Below are 15785 nucleotides of genomic sequence, written 5' to 3'. Positions count from 1 at the left end.
TTTATGTCATTAGGTGTCTAGAAATACATCTGATGATTTTTTAATAAAAATATAAATATTTTTATTATTATAGATTATTTTTAATAAAAATAAAAGAAATAAAAAAAATTAGAATAGATAGTTTTGATATGTAACCAAAACTAGAATTGGAACCACAAATTCGAAAATCGTCTGGATTCGACTTGGTTCCGATTATAAAGATATGGTTCTAAGATTAGGGTTACCTCTAAGTCACTATAAAAAAATAAATAGAAATAAATAAATATAGGATGAATTAATGAGAAAAACCTCTCATTTTATTTTATTTTTTCGATTGACACCCTTTTTTTTTGTTTTCCTTATCCCGAGAAAACGTGGACATATAAAATAAAATCTCGCCCTTTGTATTTATTAGATCACTATAAAAACTATAACAATTTATTGATTTATTTCTGTATTAATTACGGTATTTTTTTAGTATGATTATAATATTTTTGGTCCTTCACGAAAATTACTATAATTGGACACCTTTTCGATGAAACGAAACCGGACGGTATATATATAAACGACTAAACCCCTACTCGCAAGCAACACAAATTCACTTCCCCCCTTGGCCTCAGCGGCGGAGCTAAGAAACAATGCCGCTTTCTCTCTCGTCCTCACCCACTGCCGCCGCTACTACTGCCGCCAGCGGAGCCGCTCACCGCTTCCTCTATCCTCACCGGCCGTGCCTCCACCGCGCTGGAAAAGTGAGTCTCTCTCTTCTCCTCTGTCCTTTCTCTCGCCCTGCTTTGTTTAGGGCCACCAAGGAAATATACCACCTTTGTGATGCTTGGTCTTGTGCCTTGGCAACAGAATTTCGTACTTCTCTCGTTTGTTCCCTGTCGGGCTTCTTCCGTAGCTCGCGGTCTGATCAGGGGCATGGCAGATGTGGAAACGCAGAAGGCTGCATCTCCTTCTATATTGGCTGGTATTATCTGCCCTTCGTGCCTCTTTTTCGTTTTCTGTTGGGCAAAAGATTGAACTTTTGAAGTTTTTCGGTTCTTTTGGGGTGAAAGGTTGTAGTGTTTGTGGTTTTCATTTAGCCGCTTGATATTTCGTTTCTCCGCCTCTCAAAAATTTTGTGCTAAAAATTTGAATTTAAGTTAATCAGGGAAAATCATATTACTTCTTTTTCCTTTTCTGTATGTAATCGGCCTTTTTAGCCTCTTTATTATTTGGATTTATGTGCATTTCAAAACTGTATTGAGGAACTTGTATTTCGTTCTTGTTTCACATTCTTCCACATGGTTACCCTCTCTTCGGTGGAAATTGAAAGGAATTACTCCATGTCTACATGTGACTAAGCTACAATGGAGAAGATGTTACTTTCTACCTACAATTGGCCACCTTTTTTGCCAAGTTTGTTGTTGGCCTACTTGCTTTTCTAAACCATCCTTTGGAAGTTTACATCTTCTGATGGTCAATTATACAATTTTGTCAAATGTTCCTTGAGTCTTCTTGATTTTGAATTGTGATCCATAGCTTGTGCCATGTTGATGGGAAAAAGTATTGGAAAAGTGATGAATATTTTCATCAGTACTTTAAAAATAAGGTTTTTGCTGATGACTAACCATAGAAAAACTGATTACTCTTTCTCTTTATTCACAGGATCAAGCAAATTCTTTTGACTGAATATTCATTAATCTTGTAAATAGAACTTTGTTTCCTCAAATTTTGAATCTTTGATATTATTTTTGATGAAGCTTTGCGTGGATTGGATATTTTTCTTGCCTGCAATTAGGTCAATTGAAACTTATGTTTGCTATCATTTCTCACAGGAAAGTTAAATAATTGTGAGCTATCCGTATTCAACTAACAACTCATTATAATTTTTTTCATTTTTAGTGATGATGATTGTCAATTCCTTTATCTCTTTGTCTATTTGTTTTCGAGGATAAGTTCTAAATGTTGCTTTTGTGCCTGTTAACTACTGGTTGCTGGTTGTATCTTCACATGATGTGTGTGCTTTTACATTGGCACAATATGTAGCTTGCAACTGGGCATGGTAATGTGCTATGGTATGACTAGCACTATACTGGTTTGGTACTGGCATGATAATGTGCTGCAGCAAAGGCAGCACTTTAATGCATTCTTTCTTGAAGATTCCAGATGTTAATTGGTTGCTGCCTTGTATATGGTGCTGTATAGATGATACTTAAATCCAGACTCAATTTTTGGTGCAATGAAGTAATAAGTTAAATTATATATATAGTTGAGTGATCTTTTTCTGGCTCTGGTGCTAATGTTTATAGATCTTTTATTAGTAGGGCATAAGCAAGCATTGATATCATTGTCGGATAAGCGAGACTTATCTCTTCTTGGAGATGGACTCCAAGGCTTAGGGTAAGCTTCAGCATGTGTGAACTTTAATATTTGTATTGGCTATTAAAATTTTATCTTGGAATATCTAATCTCTATTGTTCCTCCCAGCTGTATGTTTAGTTTAACATTTAAGGTTCTTTTATTCACAGTAGGTAGTCTATTTCCTTGCTTTCTGAAAGAGAAATATGTATCAGAACAATGAACATCTTTGATGCAAAAATTGCATATGTATAGTTCTGCTCTAATTGAATTATCTTCAAAGGATTCTGGTGCAACTCTCATGAATTTTCTTTATGATAGATGAGCAAATTCGATACTGAACAAAGCATCCACACTTTCCCCATGCAAAATATGTAGACTTTCTAAAGTGTGGAAAGCTGGCAGAGTGATGAACAATTAGTTGTACTGTCTCTACAAGTGATTAAATATCTTCAAGTTCCTTGACTCACCACAGTGTTCATTCTGTAGATAATCAAGTTGTTCTGTGTATATAACAATCTAGTTCTTGAACAGTTCTCGACTGCTGTGGATTTGTTTAATGGGCGTTCACTTGTTGTCCTTGATATAAATCTCAAGTTGTTTTCTTCTTTCTTTTTCTTCTCTCTTGGTGGACTCTTTACTTTGGCAGCACACTTTCATGCGCATCTCATTATTGTAATTCTTAAAATGCATATCTTAGCAATGGAATGGTCTGGCTTTGTTTTTTTTCTTTTGCCTCTAGTCTTCCCTAGCTTCATGCAAATACTTTTTTATAGGTATTCTATTGTTTCGACCGGCGGAACAGCATTTGCTTTAGAAGAAGCTGGTGTCTCTGTAACTAAAGTTGAAGAGATCACCCATTTTCCAGAAATGGTAAACTTTATTATGTTATTATCCTTGACCACTTGTACTAAATATCTAGATTAACATAAATAATAACTTTATTATGTAGTTTCAGTTTATTTGAATTATATGAATTTGTCTTCTAGTAACCTCTATTCTTGTTAATATGGTTATAATTGCTTCTCAAAACAGGACCTGCTTGGGTTGAGAAACAAGTATCATCATCTATCCACTTTTGGATATGTGCTGGATATTTACATGGATGGAGAACAAAGGAATTGGAAGAATTAAGTGATCACTAGATATCAACAAATAAAGACTCATAATTTTGTATATAAATGATTTTGCAGCAGAAAGTAGTTACTCATTATACAATCCATCCATTTAACCTTCTCTGGTGGCACTATGTATATTGTGTATGATAGATGTAATTATGTTTTTTCTCTTTTTTCAGTGCCTTCACCAAAATTTTCAAGTTCAACTTTCACTTAAGCAAACTAGCTAGTTTGTTCCAAGGAGAGTTGTGTGAGATGTCATATAAGCGACTGTGTTTTGTTTCTCTGTGGGTTGCATGAGTGAAGTGTTTTGGGTTGAACCTTCACGATATCTGATCTTCAATTTGATCTTTTTTACTTTGGAGTTTGCTGATTGGAACTTGGTGAAAGCTGTGCCAAGAAAACAAAGGGCATTTTGTTCCTTATCTTCACTATTTGCCTTTTAAAAGGTTGATATTTTTTTACTGGTTGTAGAAAATCCTCTGAGATATCTATAAATAGAAATAACTTTGTTGTCTTTTAGCTTTGTTACAAAGGTGAGCTGGGAGTTTAGGATACGCAGTCTTGACATGATGGTTTGCATGTCTTGAGAACAAACAACAGCGAAGCACATAACTCTTAAGTATCCCAATTCTGTAGCTCATTTTTGTAGTCGTATCTTGTTCAAACCAATGAATAGAGCTGAGGTTATAGTTAAAGCAGCCAGTAGAAAACTGAAATAACCAGTTATAGTAAGCATGAAAGAGCTAAATTAGATATGTTCTTTTGCTACATATGTTGATAAAACACTTACCTAAGTTGGTGGAAGTCGATCTAGGATTTGGCATAAATTGAGAATTTTTCCATAGTCTAAACCTGGTACGCTATTCAGGTTTTTCATCTTGAATTTCTTAAATAATTTTCAGGAATCTGATATACCCTGTAGTACGAGGTCCTATATACATGCTATTTTGAGTTTAAAATACACCAGTGTAACATAACCAGTGATTTAAAAAGCGTTAGGCGCCAAGGTCTAAAAACGCCTGAGGCGCTAGGCGCTTGCTCGAGCGAAGCGAGACGTTAAAATATAAAAAATATAATATAATTAATAAATATAATTATTTAAATAAAAAATACTATTAAATTAAGAAAATTAGGTACAAAATCATAATAAATAAATAAATAAATCACAATAGTATATTTTTTTATTTTTTAAATAAAAAAGTTTACTATTAAATAAAAAAATTAATAGTATTAAAATTAAAATAATATATTATTAATCTAATAAATAAAAATATTATTATTAGTATACAGTTAGCAGTATACTATTAATATACTGTTAACAGTATAGTGAGAAGAGTGTGAGAAGACCGAGGCTGCTGAGGCAATGACAATGGTAGCAGGCGATAGCCGTAGTTGGAGCGGGAGCGACGAGCGACAGCAGGAGTGGGAGCGGGAGCTGCGAGCAGAAGCGGGAGCGGCGACAACAGCGGTGAGCGACGATAGTAGTGACGAGCAACGATTGTGGCAGCGGCGAGCAGTGACAGTGGTAGCGGCAGCAGAGAGCAGCGACAGTAGAGAAGAAATCTCGGCGGTAAAATCGCGAGTGTTAGGGTTGGGGAAGTTGGGGAAATCGCGAGAGGGAGCATGGTATCGGTGATTTAGTTGGTTCGATTGAACCGACTAAAGCATCGGAGACCAACCAGACCTAAAAATCTGGTTCGGTCGCCTAGTTTAACCTAGGCGCTCACCCAAAGCGCCCTACGCCTGGGCTCGGACGAGCGCCCAGGCGGCGCCTCTTTGAAGTGAGGCGCCTGGACATGAAGCGAGGCGCTCGGGCCTCGTCTCGCCTTGCCCGAGCGCCTATTGAAATCACTTAACATAACTTTGATCTGATGCACATAGTTGTGTATACTTCTAAAAGGATGTTGTGAAGGTGCTTTTCTATCAAACTGAATAACTTTCCTCTGCTTGATCATCTTTCATCATAAAAGGTTACCTAACCATTTTATTGATTTCTGCAGCTAGATGGACGGGTGAAAACTCTACATCCTAGTATACATGGTGGTATTCTTGCTCGTAGAGATCATAATCATCACATGGAAGCCTTAAGTAGGCACAACATTGGTAAGTTACTCATCATTATGTCTTTTAGTTCATACATTATTCAAGAATCCTTCTAGTATCGTTTGGATGTAAATAATTCTTGATTATGAGATTCTAAAACTTATAATTTGGACAGTTTAATATTTTCTTCATATTTTTGCAGGAACATTTGATATAGTGGTGGTGAACTTGTATCCATTCTATGAAAAGGTTACTTCTGCCAATGGAATAACTTTTGAGGATGGAATTGAGAATATCGACATTGGTGGCCCTACCTTGATACGTGCTGCAGCAAAGGTTGTTCTAAAACTTGATGGGAGATTTACAGTTATGACTTACTCTGGGAACTTGCCTAAGTGCTTGTTTTAACAGAATCACAAAGATGTCTTGGTTGTTGTTGACCACAAAGACTATCCTGCAGTCTTGGAATTTCTGCAAGGAAAACAAGATAATCAGCATTTTCGGAGGAAACTGGCATGGAAGGCCTTTCAACATGTTGCTTCTTATGATTCTGCAGTGTCAGAGTGGTTGTGGAAGCAAACAGAGGATGGTAACCATCTTTTTCTCTTTGTTTTATACATCATATGAACTTTATAAACAGGTTTGCAAATCATATTATTTTTTATGTGTGATCTTATCTTAGGAGATAAGATGCCTCCAAGCTTTACAGTGCCCTTGTCACTGAAGTGTACTCTTCGATATGGTGAAAATCCTCATCAGAAAGCTGCATTTTACGATGACAGGAGTTTATCCCTGGTTAATGCTGGTGGTATTGCCACTGCTATACAACACCATGGGAAGGTGAGAGAAGTTCATTGGGTTTAGTGATACAATTTTCTTATTTCATGCTGCACCAGCCATCACAGAAATCAATGTTTACAAAAAGAAAAACTAACATGGCAACAGGCAGATCAAGGAAGCTAGAAAAGAACATTTACTGTCGAGCATCTTAATTCTCCTATACAGTAGTGGTCAAACTGATTTGACTATGGAAAGTTCCATAGTTTAGAAAAAGGACTCTTGTTAGTCAATTGTTAGAACAATTTGTTTCATTCTGTGATAGGTAACATGGCAATGTTGCCATTAGAAGAAGAAACATAGAATGGAAAAGGGAAAAAGTAAAACGAACAATAATAGAAATATGTAGAACGAGAAAGCCAAGAAAACGATATTTATGTTGAAGAAGATAGCCAACAAAATATTTATCTACTTATCTTGCATCTTGTGTCACCTATCCGTTCTCTTTGACATGGGAGTTGTCCAAGCAAATTGCACTTTGGAGTCCACTTTAGGGTTTAAAATAAGTTATGTAGTTTTGGGTTAAATAATATTATTATTGCTCATTCTTTTAGTATTTTGGATAAATTTTCTTCTACATTGAAGTGTTATTAGAGTCCATTTTTAGTTGTTTACTTACTACTGAGTCCACTGATGAATATAGATGTGTTTGGAAGAGTCATTATGCCAGAAAGAACCAAATTTTTATTAATTTAAGCATCACTTTAGATAGGATTTTAGATAAACCCTATATTGACTGTAATGTAAAAGTCTTTACCCCAAGCCTTAAATGTATAAAAAAGGCATGTTGCAATTATCAAATTAATGGGAGTGTTTATTATAAAATAGTTAAACCATATTTTTGATGGAATTTTTGTTGACATGTATATTGTTAGTTATGAGTTTGATGATTAACTACTTTGGGAAGATAATTTGTTTGGTACATGTCATATTTGTATAATAATAAATCCTGCTGCATCAAAGCGAAGATTTAAGGTGATGCAAGTAGATGAGATGTGTAGAGAACTACTTTAGAAATCAAAGCGAACCACTGATAACAAAGTGAGAAAAACTAAAGCCCTTGTGAAGGACAAGTATCATCTTGGTTATTTTTAGATGTGGGATGAAAGAACAACTTGAAAATGTGGAAGATGGCATACAGGAATTTATAGGTGCTAGTGATATTGATGTTATAGAATTGCAAGAAATTTAAATTTTTATTACAAGTGTTGAAGTTTATGAAGTTCTAAAAAAGGATATTAAATATTAGATTCAAGAAAGTTTGATGGTCCATGTTGATTGCACTCTGAAGTTATATTTAGAGTTGTGACCAAGTCCAGTAGTTTGGGTCAGTCATGTCATTTATTATTTTGATATTTTCAGATGATTTTTTTTCCATAATTTTGCTGAGTTACTGGAGGCCCATTTTAAATTTATTGCTTGATTTTTGAGTTGGTTACTTAATTTTGAGTTCCTATATAGATATAGGTAGGTCGAATGATTCATTAAACATGTAAAATTCAAGTATTTATACTTTAAATGTCACCTTAGTGCAGATTTTGGATACGAGATGTACTATTTTTGAAAAGTTTTTAATAAAGTTTCTAATTAACATTAAATTAAAAATCTTAAGCTATTAGGAAAGAGTTCAAGACTCCATGGGATTACAAATATCTACCTGTATTATTTATCAGAATGCCTACTTGGTTTCCTGTGAATTTGAAAATTTGGGAAATCTTGTTGTTCTAGTTTTTATAAGATTCTAGGAGTCTGCTCTACCTGACAAGTACTTACGTCTCACTTGATAAATGGTTGATTAGCCAATATAGTTCTGGAATTCAAATGGCATGTATGTTTAGCTTTTGATCTGAGGTATTTGGTCATATATGGTTATTCTTACTTTGCTGGGTCTTTTTGTCAAAATTGTTCTCTGGTTTGATCCAGGAAATGTCGTACAATAATTATTTGGATGCTGATGCTGCCTGGAACTGTGTCTCCGAGTTCAAGAACCCTACTTGTGTGATTGTGAAGCACACAAATCCCTGTGGTGTAGCATCACGTCAAGACATCCTTGAAGCCTACAGGCTAGCTGTAAAGGCTGATCCTGTCAGTGCTTTTGGTGGCATTGTCGCTTTCAACACAATAGTAGATGAGGTATTTATCAAAGAAATGAAAATTGAATTGCACAGTATCTTTTTCATAAGCAACACAGAGATGAATTTGAATTTCCATATCTTGATTCACATGTATTAATTTCTGACAATCAAATGCCTAGGACCTAGCAAAGGAAATCCGTGAGTTTAGGAGTCCAATAGACGGTTTGATTCGAATGTTTTACGAGATTGTGGTTGCACCTAAATATACTGAGAAAGGCCTTGAGATCCTCCGTGGCAAGTCAAAGACTTTGAGGATCCTTGAGGCAAAAAAGAGTGAGAAAGGGATGCTTTCACTGCGACAGGTTGCTGGGGGCTGGTTAGCTCAGGACTCTGATGATTTAACCCCAGAAGATATCAAATTCACTGTGATGTCGGAAAGGATACCACAAGAGGCTGAGCTTCAAGATGCGGAATTTGCATGGCTTTGTGTTAAGCATGTCAAGAGTAATGCAATTGTAATAGCCAAGGTAATTCTGTTCTCCACTTCAATACTATATGCTATTAAGCAGTAATTCAATAATTAAGCCAGTTAAGTCTTAGATTATTTAATTTTATATGTAGGAGGCAGTTGGTTGTAATTTAATATCTCTGGATTTGTCTGGAGATTTTAGGTGATTAAAGTTCTTTTATTTCTAAAAAGGAACAACATAGATTTCAAAATGATTGAAGCATGAGTTACAGAAGTTGCATATTTCTGCACTTTTCACTCTTATCATTCTGTTGAAATTTATAATTTTTTGCTCTTTACCTTGAGATCCTTTATAATAGCTTGATATTTATAATATACAACTTGCACATGCATCATCTTATGAATTTATGTTGTGTATCAACATAAACTAGGCAAGATCTTTCAACACAATGCAAGGTCTAAATCTTTGTTTTTGTCCTTTCAGATTTGCCCTAGATTTACTTGTGGTAACAGATGCCTCAATTAACTTAGAAACATTTAGAATTAAATGTTACTGAAATCTTTCTATCTTGGATGTTTATGTTGTGTATAAACTATGATTGTAACCTGTCCGTCATAGTTGGAACCAAGGTTTTACTTACCGAATCGTACCGCCCGGTACGGGCGGTACGTACCGGTCCGAGAGGCGACCGGTACGCGGACCGCCCCCTACCGGGCGGTACACGCAAAAATATCCCGTATCGGTCGTTACGGGTAATATCGGGCGGTAACGGTCGAAATTTCGACCGTTACCGCCCGGTACCATTCGGTAACGGGCGGTAACGCAGTGCCTTTCTCGGCGACGTCGCCGAGGCGACATGACGTCGCCTTTTTCGGCGACGTCGCCGAGGCGACACGACGTCGCCTTTTTCGGCGACGTCGCCGAGGCGACACGACGTCGCCTTTTTCGGAGACGTCGCCGAGGCGACACGACGTCGCCTTTTTCGGCGACGTCGCTATATATATATATATATATATATATATTAAATAAACGTCGCCTCGGCGACGTCGCCCCGTGTGGGGAAGGAAAAGGCGACGTCGCCGAGGCGATGCGACGTCGGCCAATAAAAAATATATATATATTATTATATATAATATATATATATACATATATCACTCGGTATACCGCTCGGTATACCGAGCGGTATACCGTTCCGTACCGTACCGAGAGATCGTCGAAACTCCGGTACGGTACGAAATTTCAAACCTTGGTTGGAACTGACGGCAAGGATTAAGATTCAATGGGATAAGGTTGTACTATATTCCTTCTGGCATCTTAAAATTTTGTGTTGTGCATGTTGACAATACTACTTCGCTGGTTGGCATAGGCCAAAATTTAACCTAACCTTATGTGGGTGTTTTTATTTTAACCATGTATTTTGGACAAAATTGATTGGGTAACATTAAGATTAGGTCAAGTGAGTGAAGAACACTAACAATGCATAGTATCAAAATCATCATCTTATTATATAATATATAAAGATCCTACAGAATGAAGATGATTAATCTGAGGTCTGCCTTTCAATTTAATTTTCAGTTTTTCACTACATCTGCATTCAATATAATAATTGAATGTAATCATGGTTAGACTCTTGTACTTTGGATGCTTTTTCTGTATAATCTACAATACAACTGTATTTCATATGGTAAAATTTGTCCTTTGGAAATCTTCTAATAGTATAAAGCGACTGGACACTTTTTTTTTCTATCAATGATCCATATAATCTTGCGTTTTGCATGCACCACATACCTTAAACATTGACGGCCAGTTTACCTAGATTTACAATGATGATCACCCCATCTTTCTCTGAGATACATCAAAAGAACTCTTTGCCTTAACACCCACTAATAATTTGCTTTATTATTGTCAATAAAACAATATGTAGATCCTAATCATATTTTGGTGAGCTTTTGGAGCAGGGTATATAACCTCTACCATTTTGTGTTTTGATGTTATGCCAATCTAGTTTGTAAATGCTTGCAGGTTCTTTCCCAGACATATACTCTAATTGTCGTTTCATCAAATTCACTGCACCATTGCTTTCTTCAATTCACTTTTAGATGAGCACTCATGCCCCTGTGCTGATGATCTTCAATTTTCTTTTTTCTATATGCAAATTATTGATGAACTAATCCTGTTCTGTATTGGAGAAGTTGGCAAAGATATACGTAACTAAGTCATATGTAAATACCCTTTGTGTGAGCTTGATGTGTTTTATGCTTCATCCCTAGTTATGTTGCTCGTGGACTCTTTATCTATCATTGCATCTTCTAAGCTCATTATTTAAATCTTACTAGCTTAGTAGCTTGTGTCGGAGTCATTTGTCCTTCACGTGATTTGTACTTTAATCAAACCAACGCCAATTGCTTTTAACTAAAATATGGCTGTCAAATTGTTTAATAAGGAGAATTTCTTTCATGGATGTTATATTTGTTAACTATTTCTAAGAAAATAGAGATCTATTCGTTACATACTAGTGATTGTGTGGTGGGTTTTGTGGCTAGACCCATAAATGTACCAGTAATAATTGACTACACAACCAGATAGTGATTGACATGGTGTTTCAACAAATACTGTTCCTTTTAGTAGGGTTTGTTGTATCTCTGCGTACTGCTCGATATGGGCGATACATACCGGTCTGACAAGATACCGGTTCACGAACCGCCTTCTACTAGGCGGTATCGGCCACTTGACCCCATATCAGGCGATATGAGATTTGTACTAGGTGGTAACGGTCGAAATCCGATCGTTACCGACTTGTACCAATCGGTAATGGTCGATTTTCGGCTATTATCGATCAAGGGTTGAGATTACTAATCAAGGTCGGATTTTGACTATTATTGGTCGAATTTGATTGTTTGAGGCTTAGAAACAGAGATTGATCTCATGGTATTCACAATCGTCATATTATGGAGAATCTTACGACCAACAGCGGTATGGTGATAGTTGGTTATACTTTTTCGAGTAACAGTACGATGATCGATCTTACAATATGGAGTAGTTGATCAGTAGCGAAAGTAGAAGTTCCGACATTCTCTATTCTTCGTACCAATACATGCCACATTCGTCCTTCCCTCTAGAGCTGCCTTAGATATATGTGGTTCACGACAATCAGATTACGACCATCACCATATTGATGCACCAATAACATACGGTGTATCAGTACACTATGTCGTGGGATCAATTTCAAGATTGGACCCAACAAACATATTATATTGATATATAGATACACATAGGATCGAGGACCTCGATCCATCGATTGTGGAGTCTCATTGTTCTTTTTGGTGGTAGAACCTAGCATATTCATCAATTGATTATTTGATTCATTTGAATTTTAAAGTTTAAAGCTTAAGTTATATAAAAAATAATCTAACAATTTAAATAATTTTTTTGTAGATAATTCATTATTAATGGAAGGACGATTTGGAACATATTACAAAACAACTCCTCAAAGCTTGAAAAAGATATGTGGCATTATTCTTTCTTAATTTACATTATTTTTGATAAAATTATATTAAAATTATATTTATTTCTAACTTAAAAACCCTAATCTAACTTTTTTCTATTTTTCAAGTATTTTTGGAGGTCTTTTGTTTATGATTTTGGGCATATCATTGGTATGCCTATACGTACCGAGCAAGGCTTGGTACATTAGTACGGACCGAATTGCAATCCTTGTTTTCTAGAATTAGTTTTAATTTAATATGTTGCAATTGAATGTGTATGCTTGTTTGGCCCATGCTGAACTAGCCCATGGAATAGGAGAATGCATAATATGATATTAAGTTACTTGCTTATGTGATCCAACATCTACAAGTGTAATTTCGCAGGATTTAGCATGTGTCCTTGTTGGAAAACAACAAGAATGAATGAAACATCTTGTCATGAATGACAGGTCAGACCGTTCTTTGAGCACCTGTTCTTGCTGATATGATATGCAGTTTTTCCAATTAATTAGATAGCTTGAGGGAAATCTATATGTTGATATTAGTAATGGACTAAGGTAGATCGGAGGTTCTTCTTTAGATTAGTTTATTTGAATGCAAAGCATCTGTAGATTAATGATGATTTTATGTATTTTTAGCTTATGGAAAAAAAAATTATTGTTCTTGAGCTATCCATTGATGATTAATTCCTCGGCTTAGTAGACAGCTAAAAAGCACAATATGCCAGACAGAGTCTGGCTTCTGACAAATTACAAGGAAATCTACTCTATCTTTGGCTTCTGCGACCATGTGGTGTTTCTTATATTCCTCAAGTGTTCTCATACACAGGAAACTGAATGTTTTTTTTTGCAGAATAACTGTATGTTGGGAATGGGGAGTGGGCAGCCAAATAGGGTGGAGAGCTTACGAATAGCTTTTAGGAAAGCAGGAGAAGAGGCAAAAGGAGCTGCTTTGGCTAGTGATGCTTTCTTCCCATTTGGTAAGAACTATGAAATCAACAGACATGCTGCAGCCATTGTTCTTTCTTACATATGCATCAAATGATTATACATCATGTTTCTTTCTCTTATTTTGAATTTTCTGAACATGTGGTTTTCATTATCATCTTTTCAACATAGGATGATAGCCAATTTTGATCTTATTTTTGCTAAATTGCCACCAAACATGCATATCAACTCCTAGATACATGCTTTTGTTCTTTGTACTCTAGATATGTGTCTACATCGATCTGTTTTCTGTGTCATCATCCTCTGTGCCTTGTATAATCGAGGATACTCCATGGGATCGATGAGTCTGTCTTATTGGCTGTAAAATCATGCGATACCTCTAATTCTAATCGATGAGTCTCTAATAGATTTTCATAGGTCTTCCTCTATGTCATACCAGCTAATTCTAATTGACTCACCTTGTTTAACTAATAATTTATAAGTTTCCTTTTAGCATTTTCATGCTGTTTTAAATGATTCTCTAATTCTAATCGATGAGTCTCTAATAGATTTTTTTTCTATCAAAGCTTTGTATCATTGATCTTCAATTTTAGCTTTTTAATAATCGCATTCATCCATCTGAGTATCTTCATCTTAGCATCCTTAGTGTTTGCGTGCTGATAAAGTTTAAAATCTGTACTACAATTTTCAATCCCGCAACACTATGATCTCTCTTTTGGGAGAGGGAATGATCCGGATAGGCAGAAGAATAGAAATAATAGTCGATAGTTCCATCATGGGCTATCTGGGTGCTGCAACTGAACCAACCATGCAAACCAAGTAAAACAATATCTGCTTGAGGACTGGGTCTCTCAAAAAGGGGATCACTGTCACTTATTTATCCTCCAACTGGACACTGAGAACTTTTGATGGCAAAGTGTTCATACAACAGCTACCATAACCTTGTTTTGTTTTTTTCTGTTTACTTCTTTGGTGGGCTTCTAGTGTACCTTGTCAAGACAGACAAAATGATCTGTAGTGGCTTTATTATTGAAACGAGATTACTGCATTGGCAGCTTGGAAGGACGCGGTCGAAGAGGCATGCCAGAACGGTATCGGAGTTATTGCTGAACCTGGAGGCAGTATCAGAGACGGAGATGCCGTGGACTGCTGCAACAAATATGGAGTTTCTCTTGTCTTTACGAATGTCCGACACTTCAGGCACTGAAGACCATCTTCTCTCCAAGTATGGAAGAGAAAATTCCTGACAGAGGAATACAGTTCAGAAGCAAGACTAAATGGTGAAGCCAAAATCTACACTCATGGTGAATGGAGGCAAATAATATAATATTTGTTTTCTCGTTCATCGGATCGTCATGGTTTTGTTGCTGCAGGTTTCATATCCATGTGAAAGTGGTAGAATGATAAATACCATCGTCACCAAAATTAAGAATGATAATGGATAGGATATCATGAATTTTATTTTTATTTTCTATACAGGTGCTTTAATTTTTTTTATTTAGGTCCAACTCATATATCTATTTTTTTTTTGTTAGTACCTTTTCCAAATATGATTAATGGTTACACAAATCTAGCTTAAGTGGGTTAGAATGGCAGGTACCCGAATAAACGTAATCTATTGTGGTCACTAGAAATAATTAATTACAGGATGTTATTGTAAGGGATGTTAATTATTATTATATAAAGAGCTTAGTAGTCGATCACAAATAGTTGAGATATTATGGTTTGTATTTTAGAAAACATTAGGTGCTGAAATATCACACTTATATTGAATTGCAGGCCAAGAATAGCAAACAAAGCAAACTCCAAAAACAAAGAGCTGCTGCTACCAATTACAGCGGGGATGTCAACTGCGCAGGGCAATTCTATATCTTAAGTGTACGTGTGTGTGCATGCAAGTGCGTGCGTTCGTGTATCCAAAGCCAACTTATGCACCAAATTGTTCATGGAGTTCAATGTTGATGGATGGTGGGGTAGCAGTTTGCACTCCGCCATCCAATATTAATGTGGTGATTAAGAGCATGATATGCACTTAAAATCAGGCTTATATTAACTGACTGATATGCACTTAAAATCATACACGATAACGAATGCACAGGAACAATCAATTTGTTCTAATCTATACTGCAACTTTAAATATCAACATCATGTGCATATTTTCTGGACTTCTATCTGCAATGATAAATAGGATGAATCTAGCTTGTCCACAATATTGAATGAAAAAAAAAAAAACAATTTAAATTATGCAGAAATCAGCTTACTTGTTTGTATATCTTTGTCAATTGAGCCAATTAACTGATCTTGTTGACCTGGATATGGCTTGTCCTTATGTGGATGGTGATGATGATGTGAAAAATTGAGCCGTCGTGTTTGGTGTAGGATCAAAGATGAAGATCAGATCATCGACAAAACTGAAATTGTGTAGCTCAGATAATCCAAACAGGTTCCGTAAAATCTTGTGTTGATCCACAAAAGTTCCGCATCA

The 15785-nt window shown here is 35.9% G+C and overlaps 1 protein-coding gene across 4 annotated transcripts; it reads left to right on the top strand.

Annotated features, from left to right (window-relative positions):
• The first annotated feature begins 564 nt into the window (after positions 1-564).
• On the top strand, positions 565-15341 carry LOC103972788 (uncharacterized). 4 transcript variants are annotated; one of them, XR_010502097.1, is made up of 13 exons: positions 579-728; positions 835-949; positions 2286-2364; positions 3099-3195; positions 5444-5546; positions 5689-5822; positions 5898-6075; positions 6169-6326; positions 8247-8456; positions 8578-8925; positions 13206-13332; positions 14356-14580; positions 15080-15341. XR_010502097.1 is itself a non-coding variant. In XM_065173064.1 (12 exons), exons 1-12 carry the CDS (start codon positions 618-620, stop codon positions 14505-14507), a joined length of 1809 nt encoding a protein of 602 aa, XP_065029136.1. In that variant the 5' UTR covers positions 565-617; the 3' UTR covers positions 14508-14797. The 4 variants fall into 4 exon arrangements, 2 of the variants coding, with proteins under 2 accessions (XP_065029136.1, XP_065029134.1); XR_010502096.1 differs by having other exon boundaries at positions 14356-14604; XM_065173064.1 differs by lacking the exon at positions 15080-15341 and having other exon boundaries at positions 565-728; positions 2289-2364; positions 14356-14797.
• The last annotated feature ends 444 nt before the right edge of the window (positions 15342-15785 follow it).

This window comes from Musa acuminata, chromosome BXJ3-11 (assembly GCF_036884655.1).
Source record: "Musa acuminata AAA Group cultivar baxijiao chromosome BXJ3-11, Cavendish_Baxijiao_AAA, whole genome shotgun sequence".
Lineage (NCBI taxonomy): Eukaryota > Viridiplantae > Streptophyta > Magnoliopsida > Zingiberales > Musaceae > Musa > Musa acuminata.
The sequence above is the reverse complement of the archived record's forward strand: the minus strand, read 5'-3'. Positions and strand labels throughout refer to the sequence as shown.

Bases quoted from the DNA above. Each gene is read 5' to 3' on its own strand.
- LOC103972788 (XM_065173062.1), top strand. From the start codon at position 618: ATGCCGCTTTCTCTCTCGTCCTCACCCACTGCCGCCGCTACTACTGCC. The intron at 8,457-8,577 runs GTATTTATCAAA...TCAAATGCCTAG, and splicing joins TCAACACAATAGTAGATGAG to GACCTAGCAAAGGAAATCCG. The intron at 13,333-14,355 runs GTAAGAACTATG...CTGCATTGGCAG, and splicing joins TGATGCTTTCTTCCCATTTG to CTTGGAAGGACGCGGTCGAA.